This window comes from Acinonyx jubatus, chromosome B2 (assembly GCF_027475565.1).
Source record: "Acinonyx jubatus isolate Ajub_Pintada_27869175 chromosome B2, VMU_Ajub_asm_v1.0, whole genome shotgun sequence".
NCBI classification, from domain to species: domain Eukaryota; kingdom Metazoa; phylum Chordata; class Mammalia; order Carnivora; family Felidae; genus Acinonyx; species Acinonyx jubatus.
The window spans coordinates 84067525-84082124 of NC_069385.1; the positions used below are offsets into that span (position 1 = coordinate 84067525).

Genomic DNA, 14600 nt, shown 5'->3' on the forward strand with positions numbered 1-14600 from the left:
TGTCTCCCTCTCTCTCTGCCCCTCCCCCGTTCATGCTCTGTCTCTCTCTGTCCCAAAAATAAATAAAAACGTTGAAAAAAAAAATTAAATCTACTGTTCAGACCCTACAGAGCACACCGAGTGCATCAGATAGCATTTATCATAAATATGGTGATGGAGATAAATGAGAGAGATATCATATATACAAAGAGTGTCTATGGTAGGCGTAAACTAAGGTTTACAGTGCAGTAGGTGAGTCAAGGCCAACAACAATAAAAGGAATTAGTTTATGGTGCAGGACAATATAAATGTTAAATGGTGCAATGCAGACCCTAAATCAGGAATGGCAAATTTCCAGGTCACGTGCCACCACCTGGCCCTGCTTCCTCCATGTAGACGTTCACAGCTGATTCTAGGTCTTGTTCCCACGGGGTTCAGACATGGCCTCAAAATCCCTGGTAGGATCCCTCCAGGCAGTCATTTCCAAACAATTGCAGCTGGTATTCATAAGGAAATCTATTGGCCATCACTGCTAAAAGGGTTTATAAAGAAAATAGTAAGTTAGCCTAGAATGAATGAATGGCAATCCCAGTCCTCCCACCTGTGAGTGAAAGCATGGAGGGAGAAATGCCAAGAGCAGAGTATAAATAAAGGGGGCTTAACATCAGCACTGAGCCCACAGGACAGGGAGCAGGAGCTGGGAAAGCCATCAACATGGTAGAATCCAAACTCAAGGTAAAGTGGTGGGTTAATTCATCCCACAATATTGATTTAGTGCCTGCTACTCACCAGGCAGAAGTCCCAGTTTTGTTCTTAAGAAGTTGTGGAGGGGAAAAGAAAAGCTGTAGAACGTGTGTAAGGCACTTAACCTCCCTAGGTCTCCATAAAATTGGGCAGCCATATTAGTCTAAGACTGCTGTAACAAAGTATCACAAACTGGGTGGCTGAAAACAAGACAAATTTATTGTCTCACAGTTCTGGACACTGGAAGTCTGAAATCAAGGCGTTGGCAGAGCCATGCCCACCTGAAATCCTTCTTTGCCCCTTTCTAGATTTTAATGGTTTGCTGGCAATCTTGGGCATTCCTTGGCTTGCAGCTGCATAAGTCCAATCTCTGCCTTTGTTGTTGTCACATGGCATTCTCCCAGTGCGTCTCTGTCTTCACTTGACCAGTCATACTGGCATAGGAACTTATAATGACACCAGTCATCCTGGCATAGGAACTCTCTCTAATCTAGTGTGACCTCATCTTAATTAAATCTGCTACAATACTATTTCTAAATAAGGTCACATTTGGAGGTACTGAGGGTTAGGACTTCAAAAATTCAATCTATAACAACAGTGAAAGTAGAAAACCTCTTAACTTACCATTTTAAACACTCAATGCAAAATAATAATAATCATAATAATAATAATAGTAGTTACTGTACATTTTAAAAAGTGTCAGCCTCTGCCAAACCCCTGTCAGGACCATGTGGTCACCACCTTCTGGAATAAGGATGTTCTCTTTAATTCCTCCTGATAGTGTACCAAAATCTACCCACTTGTAACAATTCTGCAGTGTGAGCTTGCAGATGACAGCCTTTCAGATATTTAAAGAAAGTGTTGAGACCACATTGTTTCTTTCGCCAGCTGAGCATCCCCACACCCTGTGATCTTTCATCATGACACCATTAGGGCCACTTTAGGACTCTGAGTGGTCTTACTTTCTTAAACTGTGACATTAGTACTGGGCACAACACCCTGAAACAGGCAGGCTACCCTAGAACTAATACCTCCCTTGTTGAACAACTGGAGGCATTGGCTCTCGTCACTGACTCACACTTTGCCTGACCACCAACTCTTGTTCGTGTATTCTGCCACTTAAAGTCTCCCTCATCCTGAATTCATGCAGTTGTCTGACCTTTTAGATCACTGGGATAACATGGACGAGAATAAAAGCCAACTACCAATCAGAGTGGAGAATCGTCCAAAGGGTTTTCATCACCCCTCCGCTCAAGGGACATGACCCAGTGGCAGAACAGGCAGAGAAGAGAAAGCTTTGGCCCACCACTCACATGAGACCAAGGGAAAATTGAGGGCAGAAGAGAAGACTTAGTATTTGCAGCACTCTAAGAGGAAAAGTGAAGAAGGTGGGAGCTTCAGGATGGAGAACAGAGATAGAAGCAGGAGGGGGGAGAAGGAAAGGGCCTAGAGAAAGCTGTGGGAATCCACCCACTGCTCTCTGCTGGCATGGGAAATGCCCTTGTGGGGACATTGCAAAAGTCTAGGGGTGACACCTCATGTGCCTGTGCAGCATGACTAGTTCAAGGGGCACAATACCCCATCTCTGAATCTCCTTAATCTGGATTTATTATTAGTGGCCTCAAATAAATTGTTACTTGAAACTTCTTCAAGGTCCATTTGTAGATCACCTTAGCAGAAATGATGACCCAAGCAGAAGCAGAAAGGAAAAGAGAATCCCACAACCCCCAAGCCAACCACCACCTCTGGTCCATTGTGAGAATCAGAGACAATATCAGAATCAAAGATTCTGATAATCTTTGATTACCAGAGACAAGTAAGCTGCACAACAATCCATGACCCCATTTTCCTGTGTACACAAACTGCATTCTATATCTATATAACTTCCACAAGCTGAGTGAGTTCTCACTTCATGGTTTTTATTGGCGTATATCTCTTACCTCTCCACAGACCCTACTCCAGCCTGACAGCAAAGCATCAGGAGGTAGGTGAAGCAGGTTGGTGGCTGTTCCCATCACCTCACTCACGTCAAACTCCTGTAACACAATAAACCCACTCTCCGACATCCCATTTCTCATAGTTAAGTAGGTTTAAGTAAAGGAGATATGTTATAGACATGATTCAAAATAAACAAAAAGAACACCGATAACAAACAGATGGGAATTTTTATTGATAAACCATGATTTCCTACTGGATACATAAAAGAATACAATTAACAATAACACAACATTCTAACATGTAAAATTTAAACCTTCAGAATCACTTTGATCAACATATGATGCTTTAATTTCTGGGAAAATAATGTTTTCTTTCAAAAGTATTCTCATATGCAAAAGAGCTTCTTAAAATAGGGGACTTATGAATAAAATTTTATAAAGCTTCCTGTGTAGAAAACAAGTGGACTCTACCACATCAGCTGCACCCTCCTAAAAATCCAAAACAGAAAGCCTTGAAGGGTCAAAATAGAGCCACATTCTACCCAAGCTACCAAAGATGAACCTTAAAGATCCACAAGTGGAACATGGCACTACCCCCTACCATTAGTTCAATACAATAGGCAGAAGAATTATAAATCGTAGCCTCATGACAACATGAGATAAAATTACTCTGAAAACATGAAGCAACATGTGTGTCAATATCATCCATCCCTACTACAGAGATACCCACATATTAATGTGTAAGTGTCCTTTGAAAGGAAAAGTTCAGAAATCATCTACAAAATTTCTATCTTCCTGGATTACAATAACTGAAGTGAAAATGGCATTTTATGGAATGATGCAGTGTGGCACTGTCTTTTGAGGAAGCTTACGAAAACACAACTCACAGGCTAGAAACAGTTTTGAAACAAGCCTACTCTCACTAATACACACTTACTTAAAAATGTGTATTTCCTGGGGCACCTGGCTGGCTCAGTTGGTAGAGCATGCAAGTCTTGATCTCAAGGTCATGAGTGCAAATCCCACGCTGGGGGTAAAGATTTCTTTTAAAAAAATAAAGTTTCTTTAAAAAAATGCATATTTACTGCTTGGTTTCTGGAAGAAAGTAGGATAAAAGTCCTCTATTTAAAATAGTGATAAAAATAATTGCACCTCAAACTATCCCCTATGTAATTTAAGATATTTACTATTAACATAAATATCATTTGAATACATGCTATGAAATTTTTAAGCCTTTAAAAGTGCTATGCTTTACTGGAGTTTGAAAACAAAGAAAAATGAGGAATATACTCTTCTAACAGAAGCCTCTACTGAGGGTAGAATAAACTCTAAAGCTGACCCAGGAGCAAGTCCACTTACTATAAGTGTCTCAGACTTCTAATGTGCAAGAAAATGATGCCTCCAAGAATATATAGTGGCATCTGGACCCATAGTAGCCACTTGGCAAACTCAAAATAAGTACTGTCTTTATGTTAAGAAAGGAGGTATTTACAATATATTTCTATAGAAATCAGTATTAAACTTCAATAAAGCAAATGAGAAAAAAATAAGGCTATTACAAAAAATTCCAGATTATATGCTAGCAGGTTAATAAAATAGCTTGTTCTAAAAATGACCAAAAAAAAATAAATGGTAGCTCCAATTTTCTTTAAATGTCATAGGACAGCCAGAAATGTTGACTTAAATAATTGAATTATATCAAAGATAATTGGTATTATATTACCAGACTATTTATAACTATATTTTACATAAACAGAAATTAAGGCTAAATATAATTTAAAAAAAATAACTATACCCAGGTTCAAAAGAGTGGGAGCAGGGAGAATTATGCTATCTATAACTCTGAAAATCCCCACATGTAGGATATGATATTGCATATTTAAGTAACAAGTTGTTAGGTAATAGATGTATATCTGGATTTTATATAAGCACAACACTGCTCAGATTATACTATACCCAAAATACTAAACCAAATATACTATTGTCAAAGTATTTTGAAAAACATAAAGTATAATAGAACAATTAAAAAAAAAAAAAAGCATTTTGTTGACCAGGCAATTTTTTCTGAACTCATCGATATAGCAAACAAATTATTAGTTGCCTTAATTTCTTTTTAGAATTATAACTAAAGGTGACAGAATGGTAAGACCCAATATAAAAGTGTTGTTCTGCCTTTAAATTGTTTGGCTACTAGTTATTCAGTCTCTGGAACCACTGGTCAGTCAAAACTGACAGTGACCTACACCGCTGTCATAATAAGGTTCCCCCTCAGTGAAAGAGAAGGGGCAATTTTAAATTAGTTCTTATTAGGAAATGTAATTGATGGCATTCTAAATGGAAGAATCTCACCATAAGCAAACTTAAAGGTAAAATGAGGTTTTTTAAATATTATTCTTCATAGCATATGAAGAAAAGAAAATAGTCTATACATTTAATTATTACTACTACAGGTCCTCCTTTTCCCTTACGCCTGTGGCTTTTTAATCACTTTTAATCCAACCCCACTGCTTGTAACAAAGTCAGTTCTCTAAAAAAGATATGAAGGAGGATGGAGACAAGGCATTACCACAGCCCCATGCCCCATGAAGCACAGCTGACTTTCTCCTCCTCCTCCTCATTCTCCTCCTTCACTTTTAATAAATTTATAATAAAAGAGATGCATTACAAGAACAGTTACAAGATGACTTTTTAATCTGAAAATCTGAAGTGCTTCACAAAAAAAGTATTCAAGTTCTAGTTTTTAAATGAGGAAATGTGGCCTAAAAAAGATACAAACTGTCTTCCATTGGCCTTTCCATTCTAGTCTTTCCCAATATACTATACTAGAAATTCAGTACAACTTATTTACTGAAGAATATAAGGTACTGGTGGTCAGTATAAGAGTCCTGGGCAAGGCAAGGGAGGAGAATATCCTTTGCCAACACCCTCCCCCAACCTCTTCAGAAGATACTGTCATCTTTAAAGATGTCCTAGGATATAAAGACAGAAAACACCATACAGGAAGGCCCAAACATAACAAATGTCTTTTTTAGATCAGACTGTTTCAAAGGTGTAACAGAACTACAAGCTTTTATCCATTTAAAAGGAAATACAAGAAGATTATTTATTTGATATTTAACTTCCACCCTCTCCATTGACCACTCTCTGAGGATCTATTTTCTACATATAAGTTTTAAGCTTCAAAACAGTGAATTTTGTTAACTCCTACCTTTGTATCCAAAATATCCAAAAGGAATATATGAACATCCACTCCCCTATAATTTCTTGAACACCGACTACAATTTCTTAAAATTCACTAAGATAAAAAAAAGTTGGAAAATTAACTTTAAAAGATATATTTGCATACTTTATTTTCGATGGATTTATTTTTAGACAGTTGAAAATGTTGTAATGCAGACTTTTGAAGCCCATGGCAATTATTTTTCTCAGGTTCACTTGAGAGAAATGCCATGGAATTAAGGAGCAAAAGTAAACCATTTCTTAGATTTAGAAGAGATCTTTATTTTTTATATATATCTAAAATATTTCAATATATTTAGAAGGAAAAATGAAAGGAAGAAGGAAGGAAAGGAAGAAAGAAGGAAGCGAGAAAGGAGAAAAAGAAAAAAAAGAAAGGAAAAAAAGGAGGGAGGTGGAAAGAAAGAAATTTTCTTTAAAATTTTCACCCAGAAAGATGAATATTATCTTCCAGAATACAGGGTAATCAATTATCCAGGTGCTCAAAGTTCAAATATCTTAAAGATTCACATAAACATTACATGTCACTAGACAGCTGGCCGGCCATCTGACACTCAGACACCTGAATCTAGAAGAGCTTCTACAGGACCCTGGGCAACACCTGACCATACTTGAGGTCAACAGTCATGTTCACCTCTCTTGTCCTTTGTCAAGCCCCAGCCTCTTTCCCAGACCACAGGGAGGCCAGCCTGCTGCGTCTCATACAGGATCTTGTTGTACCCTGGCTAATTATGCCCCATTACTAACAGAGCTGTGTCTTCTAGTCTAGGATCTTCTAGTCTAGATCACCGAGGGCACATACTGCTATGCCCTCTGACTCTCATCCCTGAAACAGACCCAGTGTGGGAGGCTGAGGAAGTGAGAGGGAGGGCAGTGCACCCAGAACCCCTTGGAGCAGTTTCTGTACACTCCTCAAGCTCTGAACCAGACTGCAAAGCACAGGAAAACACATTCTCTCTCTCCTTCTCTCCAGAAGAAAAAAAGGAAGGGTAAAGGTTGGGGGATGAGATTACAACTGGAGTGAAAAAACATCACTTTTCTTAAAAAGAAAAATTCTGCCCCCCTACATTTTAAAAAGAAAGAAGTGATATCCAATCAAAAAGGATATACCGGGACCACTGGGGGTGGAGTGGGCAGAGGGTAGAGTGGATGCTGGACGGGAACAGAGAAAGCTCCTCTTTCTGGTTGTTTTCTCCCAGTTCCCAGACATCTGTGTTTAATGCAAAAGCCAACACTGGTGTACAATAATGTTTAAGAACCTAGCATTTCCTCTAGAAAATAAAAAGAATAATCTAGAATAACACATTTATTCTGGAGAAGACAACACCTCCATGAAAAACTCCTTAACTATTTTTAAGAGGGGGAAATAAAGACATACAACTGCAATAACTCTGATTTTTTGTTCTACACAGAAGTCAAATGAAGACGTCTGTACAGCTATACATACTAGGACCTACTGTGCACCATCCCCCCCAACCCCATAAAAAGAAAAAATTATTTTTCAAAAATAGTCAGAAGCAATACTTGATCACAAAAACAAGACAATCATATGTGATTGGAAATGTCAATGTTACATGGAGTCCTTAAAGAACAAATCACAGCCACTGGTGCAAAGAAAACAGAAACGTGAGACAGAGCACAAAAATTTCTGAAGGGCGACAAAGGGAGGCCGCAGCTCCGCTCTCACAAGGACCGCATCCGCGAATGTCCCCACAGAGGTCACAAGAAGACAGCTTCGCTTCGGAGTTGTAACTCCTCACCGCTCGTCTCCCTGTGCAGAGGCAGACATCAGTTTACACAGATCCCTTGTTTAGAAACATTTACTCTGCCAAAACTTAAGAGCACTTCGATACACTGTCCTGAGTTTTCCATTCTTCGCATAATTTTATTTTCTTTACAAGAAACAACTGAAATGCTAAGGAGGGGCCCAAACTGCTAACCAAATCCAAGAGAGAAACAATGCCTTCCGTGCACTGTGTCCACCACCAGCAGCTGGCCAGCAGGGAGACAGAAAACAGACTACAGCTGCACGTCATGATCCCAAGTACACTTGACTCTCTTACTGGAACAGGGAAGACTTTAAACTGAGAATTGTTTAACCTCCAGGAGAGTTTATTTTAGGGTGTCATTTTCTATGCATTCAAGCGAAGCTCTAATCATTAGGACTACTGAAAAGAGATTTACCGTGGGCTTCACTGAAAAACACAAACAGATGAAGAGAAGCCTGCCTAGGTAATGCATTTCAATGTTTTAAAATGTTGACCTTAGGGGCGCCTGGCTGGCTCAGTCAGTAGAGCATGTGACTCTTGATCTCAGAGTTGTGAGGTTAAGCCCCACATTGGGTGTAGAGATTACTTAAAAATAACATTTGAAAATAAATAAATAAAACATTGAGCATATAGTATCTAGAAACTATTCAACTTGGGTAAAGTTTATAGTACAAGCTAATATTAACAGAAAAAACCTAAAGTTCCTACAGCACTAAAGTAAACTTACTATACAACATAAATGATTTTTATTTTTATCGTTTTTAAAACCACATTCCATTTTTAAATTTATTCATGATTTTTTAATACTGTTACATTTTTAATGTTTTTAATATTGTATATTTTTAATTTTAGGTTCTTCAAAAATGGGATGGTAGGTTTCTATTATTTCTGACCTTTCCCATATTTTCACTTGAGAATGTCACCCTCAAAAATAAGTCGCCTTTCACAAAAAACTGTACGTAGACCGAATGTTTTTTGTTTCTTAAATGTTTGAAATATTCTCCATTCACTGAAGAAACATCCATTGGAGAATTTTGCAACGACTTTAAATTACAAAGTTGGGTAACTAGGCACAACCATTGAATCTCAGCAGTGGATCCCACCTTCCCACCAGAAAAGAAGTACTGCCATCAGTGTCTCCCCAGAATGTCCCACAAGAACCTGGGCAAACGCTCTTCCCCAACTCTACCAGGGGGTGAAAGATGAGAAGAACTGGCTTGTTGACTTAGAAGGAAAAAGAACTGGTGTTCTTAACCGTAGTCTTCAATGATACTCCACTGAACACTACTAATGATGTGAACAAGTTCATTTGACGTTAGAGTGTAATTATCTACAAGTACTTAACACGTGAAAATGTCCACAAATCTCATGCGTTCTAAGGATTCTGAGCCATCAGGAGGGCTCACTCAGAATAAGACTTATTACAATTACAGAGATCACACACTCACAAAACGTCACTCTGTGACTGGGTGTAGAGTAGCCCTAACTAACCCGGGTGATCTACAAACCAGATCTCTACTTTCACGTCCTACATTTTCAACATTTTCTAAAGTAACGACTTACCAGTAAAACCAAAGAAGCTCAAGTTATTTTCCAAATAGACTATATTTTTCTTGATATGCTAAAAAAATCTGATATAATATTAGTATAAATGTTAGCAAAACAACAGACTTCCTCAATGAAGAAACAGCTAAACCCATCCCAGGATTTTATATTGCAAAGGAGGCTCATGTTCTCTCCTGAAGAAATCCCATTTTAAAACAGGAAACAGATGAAAGGGTTGCTTGGAACAGAAGCAAAACCTTGGAAACCACACATAACTGGGCTCTTGGTTATTTCAGTTTTTCTTTGTAAATTTTGTAATTGTGAGTTAAAACCTAGAACATGAGGAAACACCTAAAATTATGAGCAAAAACATCACTTTTTAATATTCATTGGCTAAACGGGATCATGTGACTTTTGTAAACTATCAGTTGTCTTCATTTAAATGGAAAACTCACCTCCTGCACTCCACCTCCCACACTCTCCCCAACAACTACCCCCCCACACACACACACAAAATAGGTGGCCACTTCAAATAAACGCATGAATACGGGAATGAATGCTTGCTTCCCTTCTAAAATATTAGGAAATCTAAAACACACTTACTTGGTTCATAGTAATCCACTATGGACACCAAAGCATCTTGTGTATTTGAAACTTTAAAGTTTCTCACAGCAGGAATATCAACACAAAACTGGGTTTCATTTACCTTGAAAATACAAAAGACTCTTAAGGGGGTGACAGACTATGTGTTCGTGACAAAGCAAGACACTTCTTTTTCTTATTATCTTAAGAAACAGAAACTAACATTTAGAGAGGATTTCTGGGTGCCAAGTACTATGGTAATAAGCACGTTACATAAATTACCTCACTTAACTCATGAAACAATTCTTACAAGATAGGTATTGTTCACATTTCTATTTCACCAAAAGGGATACTGAGAATCAGAGGGGTTAAGCAGTAAATCCAAGGATGCATTCTCCTGGGCCCTGGTGCCTCACCCAATCCCTGTCTAGGCAACACACCCCCTAGGTTACTGCTAATGGATCACAGCAGCCCCCTTCTCTGAAGAATTGCCCTCAGCTCAGGGGAGCAATCTCACCAGTAAGTGAGGTAACTGCAGGTGGGGGTTGTGCGCCCCACAACCAAAAACTGACATGTCGTACAAAAGGCCAACTCCTTGCCTCCTGGAGGGGCAGTTTATGCCAATTTGGCAACCAATATTATTAAAGGAGTCTGAAATTGATAAGTTCCTTCAAATATTCCATTACATGCCAATAGAAAAGTCAATTAATCAGTCAGAACATACCGGACACTCAAATTAAGATAACCATTAAACAAGTACATCACAGATATGAGACAAACACTAAAATCAATTACATTATTAAATGAAAACCTTAAAATTATTTTTCACGTCCCAAATCAAGCCATGCTTTTCAAACAGGATGTAAGATATGAAAATCCCTGAACAGAAAAAGAAGCTAGAGACTTTGGATGAGTTTTAACAGGGTTTTAACCAGAGTTGTTTATGAAGTTGTTTATGAACAAATGAGAACTAGCTTTTTTTAATGTGTATATATATTGCCAAAGCAATGTATTACTGATTCATACTTGGCAAAACTGGAAGAAGAGATGCAGGTAGGTATTCCCTCCTCAAAACATGATATCATAAGAATACTTAAACTCAATTGCGTTTCAACCTGAGTTTCATGTAGATGTTACAAGAATAAATTACATGCCAGCAGTTTTGAATACAAATACATTCTTGAATTCTTACATTTCTCTCACATATTTTATACACCTTATTCTTGGATCAGTAATTTTCATACAACAATGAGAAGAATATATGAAAATTATATAATAATTTGCGTTAAGATCAAACCTCTGAGAATATTCTTCTAGGATGTAAGCATGTATATATTCGATGCAGGAATGTTAATCCCTTTGGGATTTATTAAAAGCTTCATGAAAGCATTTTAAAACTCATAATTAAAGCTTTCATCATCAGCACTGAAACTGATAATTTTAGCAATTCCCTGAGGCAGAGGGGTTCTCAAATTGGGATCAGGACTGAATTTTTGAAATTACAATGTGACAATTTCTACAAAGTTTACATGTGGCATGAAATAATGATTTAGCTAGAAAGACTTTTCATCAGGCTCGTCAGTAACAGTATTCACTTTAAATCGATTTTATAGTGATGCCTGTTGAGTGGAGACAAATATGTGGTTGCCATGTCAGAGTCATTCGGGGACACAGAAAGCTCAAACAATGACAAAGGAACCACTCACAGAGCAAGGCAGACTTTCAAACACAATACATGGCAGCCTTGTCGCCTATACAAAACTTGCATTTTACTACTTACAGAATCTAAATATAGGTTGAGTTTTCCATGATCGTGTTCCACTTTCTTCACCGTCTCACTCAGAGGAATTGCATCTGAAGGCACGGTAAAACCACTGAGCAGGTTCACTTCCATAAGGGCCATGCCACTTCTAGCTGGGCCCAAAAACCTAAAACAAAGAGAAAGGATGGAAGGAAGAAAACCCTTTAGGAAAAACCTAAAGCCGTTGGCAAACTATCTTTAGATAAAAATTAAAACTGCCAAGCACTATTCCAAATATTTACTGTTTAGTTGACGTAAAAATCACTAGACAAAGTTGTAAAACCCGTAATCCTTTCCTTACAGGTATGAAATTCTGTAATTTTCAACGATATGAGGAATAATAATTTAAAAATGTGTTCATTTGTCATGAAATGCCTGCCATGTATCAGCCTTGTGCCTGTAGATCATAACAAGTTCAACCTGGATGCCCTTTCCATGGGCAACTCTGTGTTCTAGGGGTGATTCCAAACTGAATTACATTTTTTCATTTTCTCAGAATTTGACAGCACTAAGCTTTCTAGCTGAAAGCCAGGAGCTGAAAAAGAAACTGAAAACTTGACCACTTAACAGTAGACCACCGCCAAGTCTTAAGCAATCTTCTCTTCATCTGGTTTTAGAAAAAGAAGACCAGTAGGGAGAGTCCTTCTCTTTGTTCTCCCACATACTTGGAGCACATTTTGTGTTTTCTTTGGCCACCTGGCGAGAATTACAAGCCTTGGAAAGTTTTGTTACACTACATTGTTCTCTCATCCTGTTGTACACAATGTGAGCATCAAAGGATCCGGGCACCAACAACGTTTTGTCTCCTTTAAAATAAATAGTTTTCTAAAATGAATAGGTGGCAAGAGCTCTTTTGTTTGGAGCAGAAAGAGCCCAATGTGGTTAGGGAAAGGAGTTTGTCTCCAACATGAAAGGATCATTGTTAAGTGAGTTCCTGTTGTCCTTTCAGATGGCAAAAGCCAGAAGGGCTGGTAGAGAATCTTGCTTTTTAGAGCAGCAAACAGACGGCTGCCAAACATGACTGATGGAAAAGCCATACAGTTACAACTGCTGACGACAGCTGGCTCAGCGACCCCAAACAAGTGAAACCATCTGTGGGGCGATGCACGCAGCCAGAAGAGATGCTATTGAAAACCAATAAGTGCACTGCAGCTAGAGGTGTTTGTATTTGAGCAGACATTAAAGATGAGAAGAATGGCCAGTCTGCTTAAATACGATGACTTTCAGCACACCATCAAAAGTGCCTTGGTTGACCTGGTCTTTCTACTGGCCCACGACAGAACTTGTTAAATTACCATGCCATACACAGAAAACTTTATCTGAGATGAGTAAGGGCTTGGACCCTACTGATGGGAATCAAGTGCCTGAAATACCAGTTTTTCTTTCCATTAAATGCCACTGAAAATTTTCATTGAAAATATTTGTATTTTGTATCATATTTTTCTCAGAAGACTAGTAGCAGCATCCAAATCCTTTTTATAAGACCAACCCCTACTTTCACATGAAAACAGTTCCCTTCTCCAGTTTCTCCCAAAAGGTGGGGCGGGGTGGGGAGGGAGGGATATCCTCTATGTATCAAAGTCTATTGTCCCTCTGATTCCTGATAATAAGTTAAGATCTGGAATTCTGCATCCTTTCATGAGCTCTTATAAGTAAAAAGGCCCCATCATGATCTGAATCTTAGTTTCACCTAATTTTCCTCATCTGTTTCTTCAATTGACCTCCCTAAAGGGTAAAATCACTCTCACAGCTCCAAAGACTATGCTGCTTTGCCCATTTCAAAACCAGAATTTTAAACTTACTTAGAAGATTTATTTTTATTAATTTCTGTCTCCCCTCCAAACAGTAAATTCCATGAAGACAGGGCCTGTGTCTTTTTTAAATCACCATTATATGCCAACATCTGACACTGTGTTTGGTACATAATGGAGACTCAAATGATATTTACTGAATGAATGAATGAATGAATGAAGAATGAATAAATGGTGAGTGAATGAATGAGAAAAGCAGGGTTAATAATACCACCTGCTTTATAGAGTTATTGTAAAGATTAAATGAGATGCATGTAAAAGTGCCTGGTATAATGCCTGGCATGTAAATTTGTGATAAGTGTAGGTTATTACTACTTACAATAATAATAATAACTTGATGCTGCTCTTCCGGGGAAGAACCCAATCACAAGCTTTGCAAGGAATAACTTTCTTCTTAGCTAAAAGGAAGTCACTGAAGAAATTCTGATATCCCCCTCCTGCTGGTCCAAAATGCCCAGTAAGGGAAGGAAAGGGGCAAACACATGTGACATTTATACCAAAATCATGAACATGAAGGCCCAAAGATAGTATATCTGTACTAGTATGCCTGCAATGTATCAGCCTTGTGCCTGTAGATTATAACAGGTTCAATCTGGATGCCCCTTCCGTGGGCAACTCTGTGTTTTAGGGGTGATTCCAGATGAATTTCATTTTTCATTTTCTTCAGTTTCTAGTAGCAGTAACAAAGGAGACTGGATTCAACAAGAAATGGCTAAAAAGGTTGGCCACCGGGGGAAATACTCAGAGATGACTCTGAAGAGCATCTGCCAGCTCAGTACCACATCAGTGACTTCCAGCCCAACAACAAGCTAAGCTCAACCAGATCACTATGGGGTATTTAAAAAGAGCAAACAGTAGCTCCTCAATGTCAATGCATCTTTACAGTAACTCCCCACATTACATCAAATCATGCAGAGGTAAGAGGGCTGACAAGGAAGAAACTGTAAAGTCTCTTGATTCAAGAACCTTCTAAAGGATTTGCTCTCAAACTTGTGTGTGCATTAGAATGACCAAGAAAGCTGAAGAAGGCAGCTCACAGACTCTGAATCTGTGAAGTCTGTGAGTGGGAACCCCTTTTCCTTTTGACAAGATCTTCAGATGCTTTGGATACAGAACAAATTTAAGAATCACCTTATTAAGTACTCCTAGAAGCTAAAAGTGCCTATTTATCCAAGGTGAGGACCTTCTAAACTGG

At 38.4% G+C, this 14600-nt stretch overlaps 1 protein-coding gene across 5 annotated transcripts in view; it reads right to left on the bottom strand.

Moving 5' to 3' along the window:
- Positions 1 to 247: 247 nt before the first annotated feature.
- Positions 248 to 14600, bottom strand: part of CD109 (CD109 molecule) — a 173635-nt gene continuing 159282 nt past the window's right edge. For 2 of the 5 annotated variants that reach the window (XM_053222566.1, XM_027057397.2), the window contains 3 exons: positions 11574 to 11721; positions 9815 to 9917; positions 2868 to 7668 (listed from right to left, as the gene is read on the bottom strand). In XM_053222566.1, coding sequence (XP_053078541.1) covers positions 7493 to 7668; positions 9815 to 9917; positions 11574 to 11721 — 427 coding nt within the window. In that variant the 3' untranslated portion in view covers positions 2868 to 7492. Of the gene's footprint in view, positions 512 to 2663; positions 2760 to 2867; positions 7669 to 9814; positions 9918 to 11573; positions 11722 to 14600 lie in introns of those variants that run through there. The other 3 variants (XR_008298528.1, XR_003419529.2, XM_027057398.2) reach the window with 3 other exon arrangements.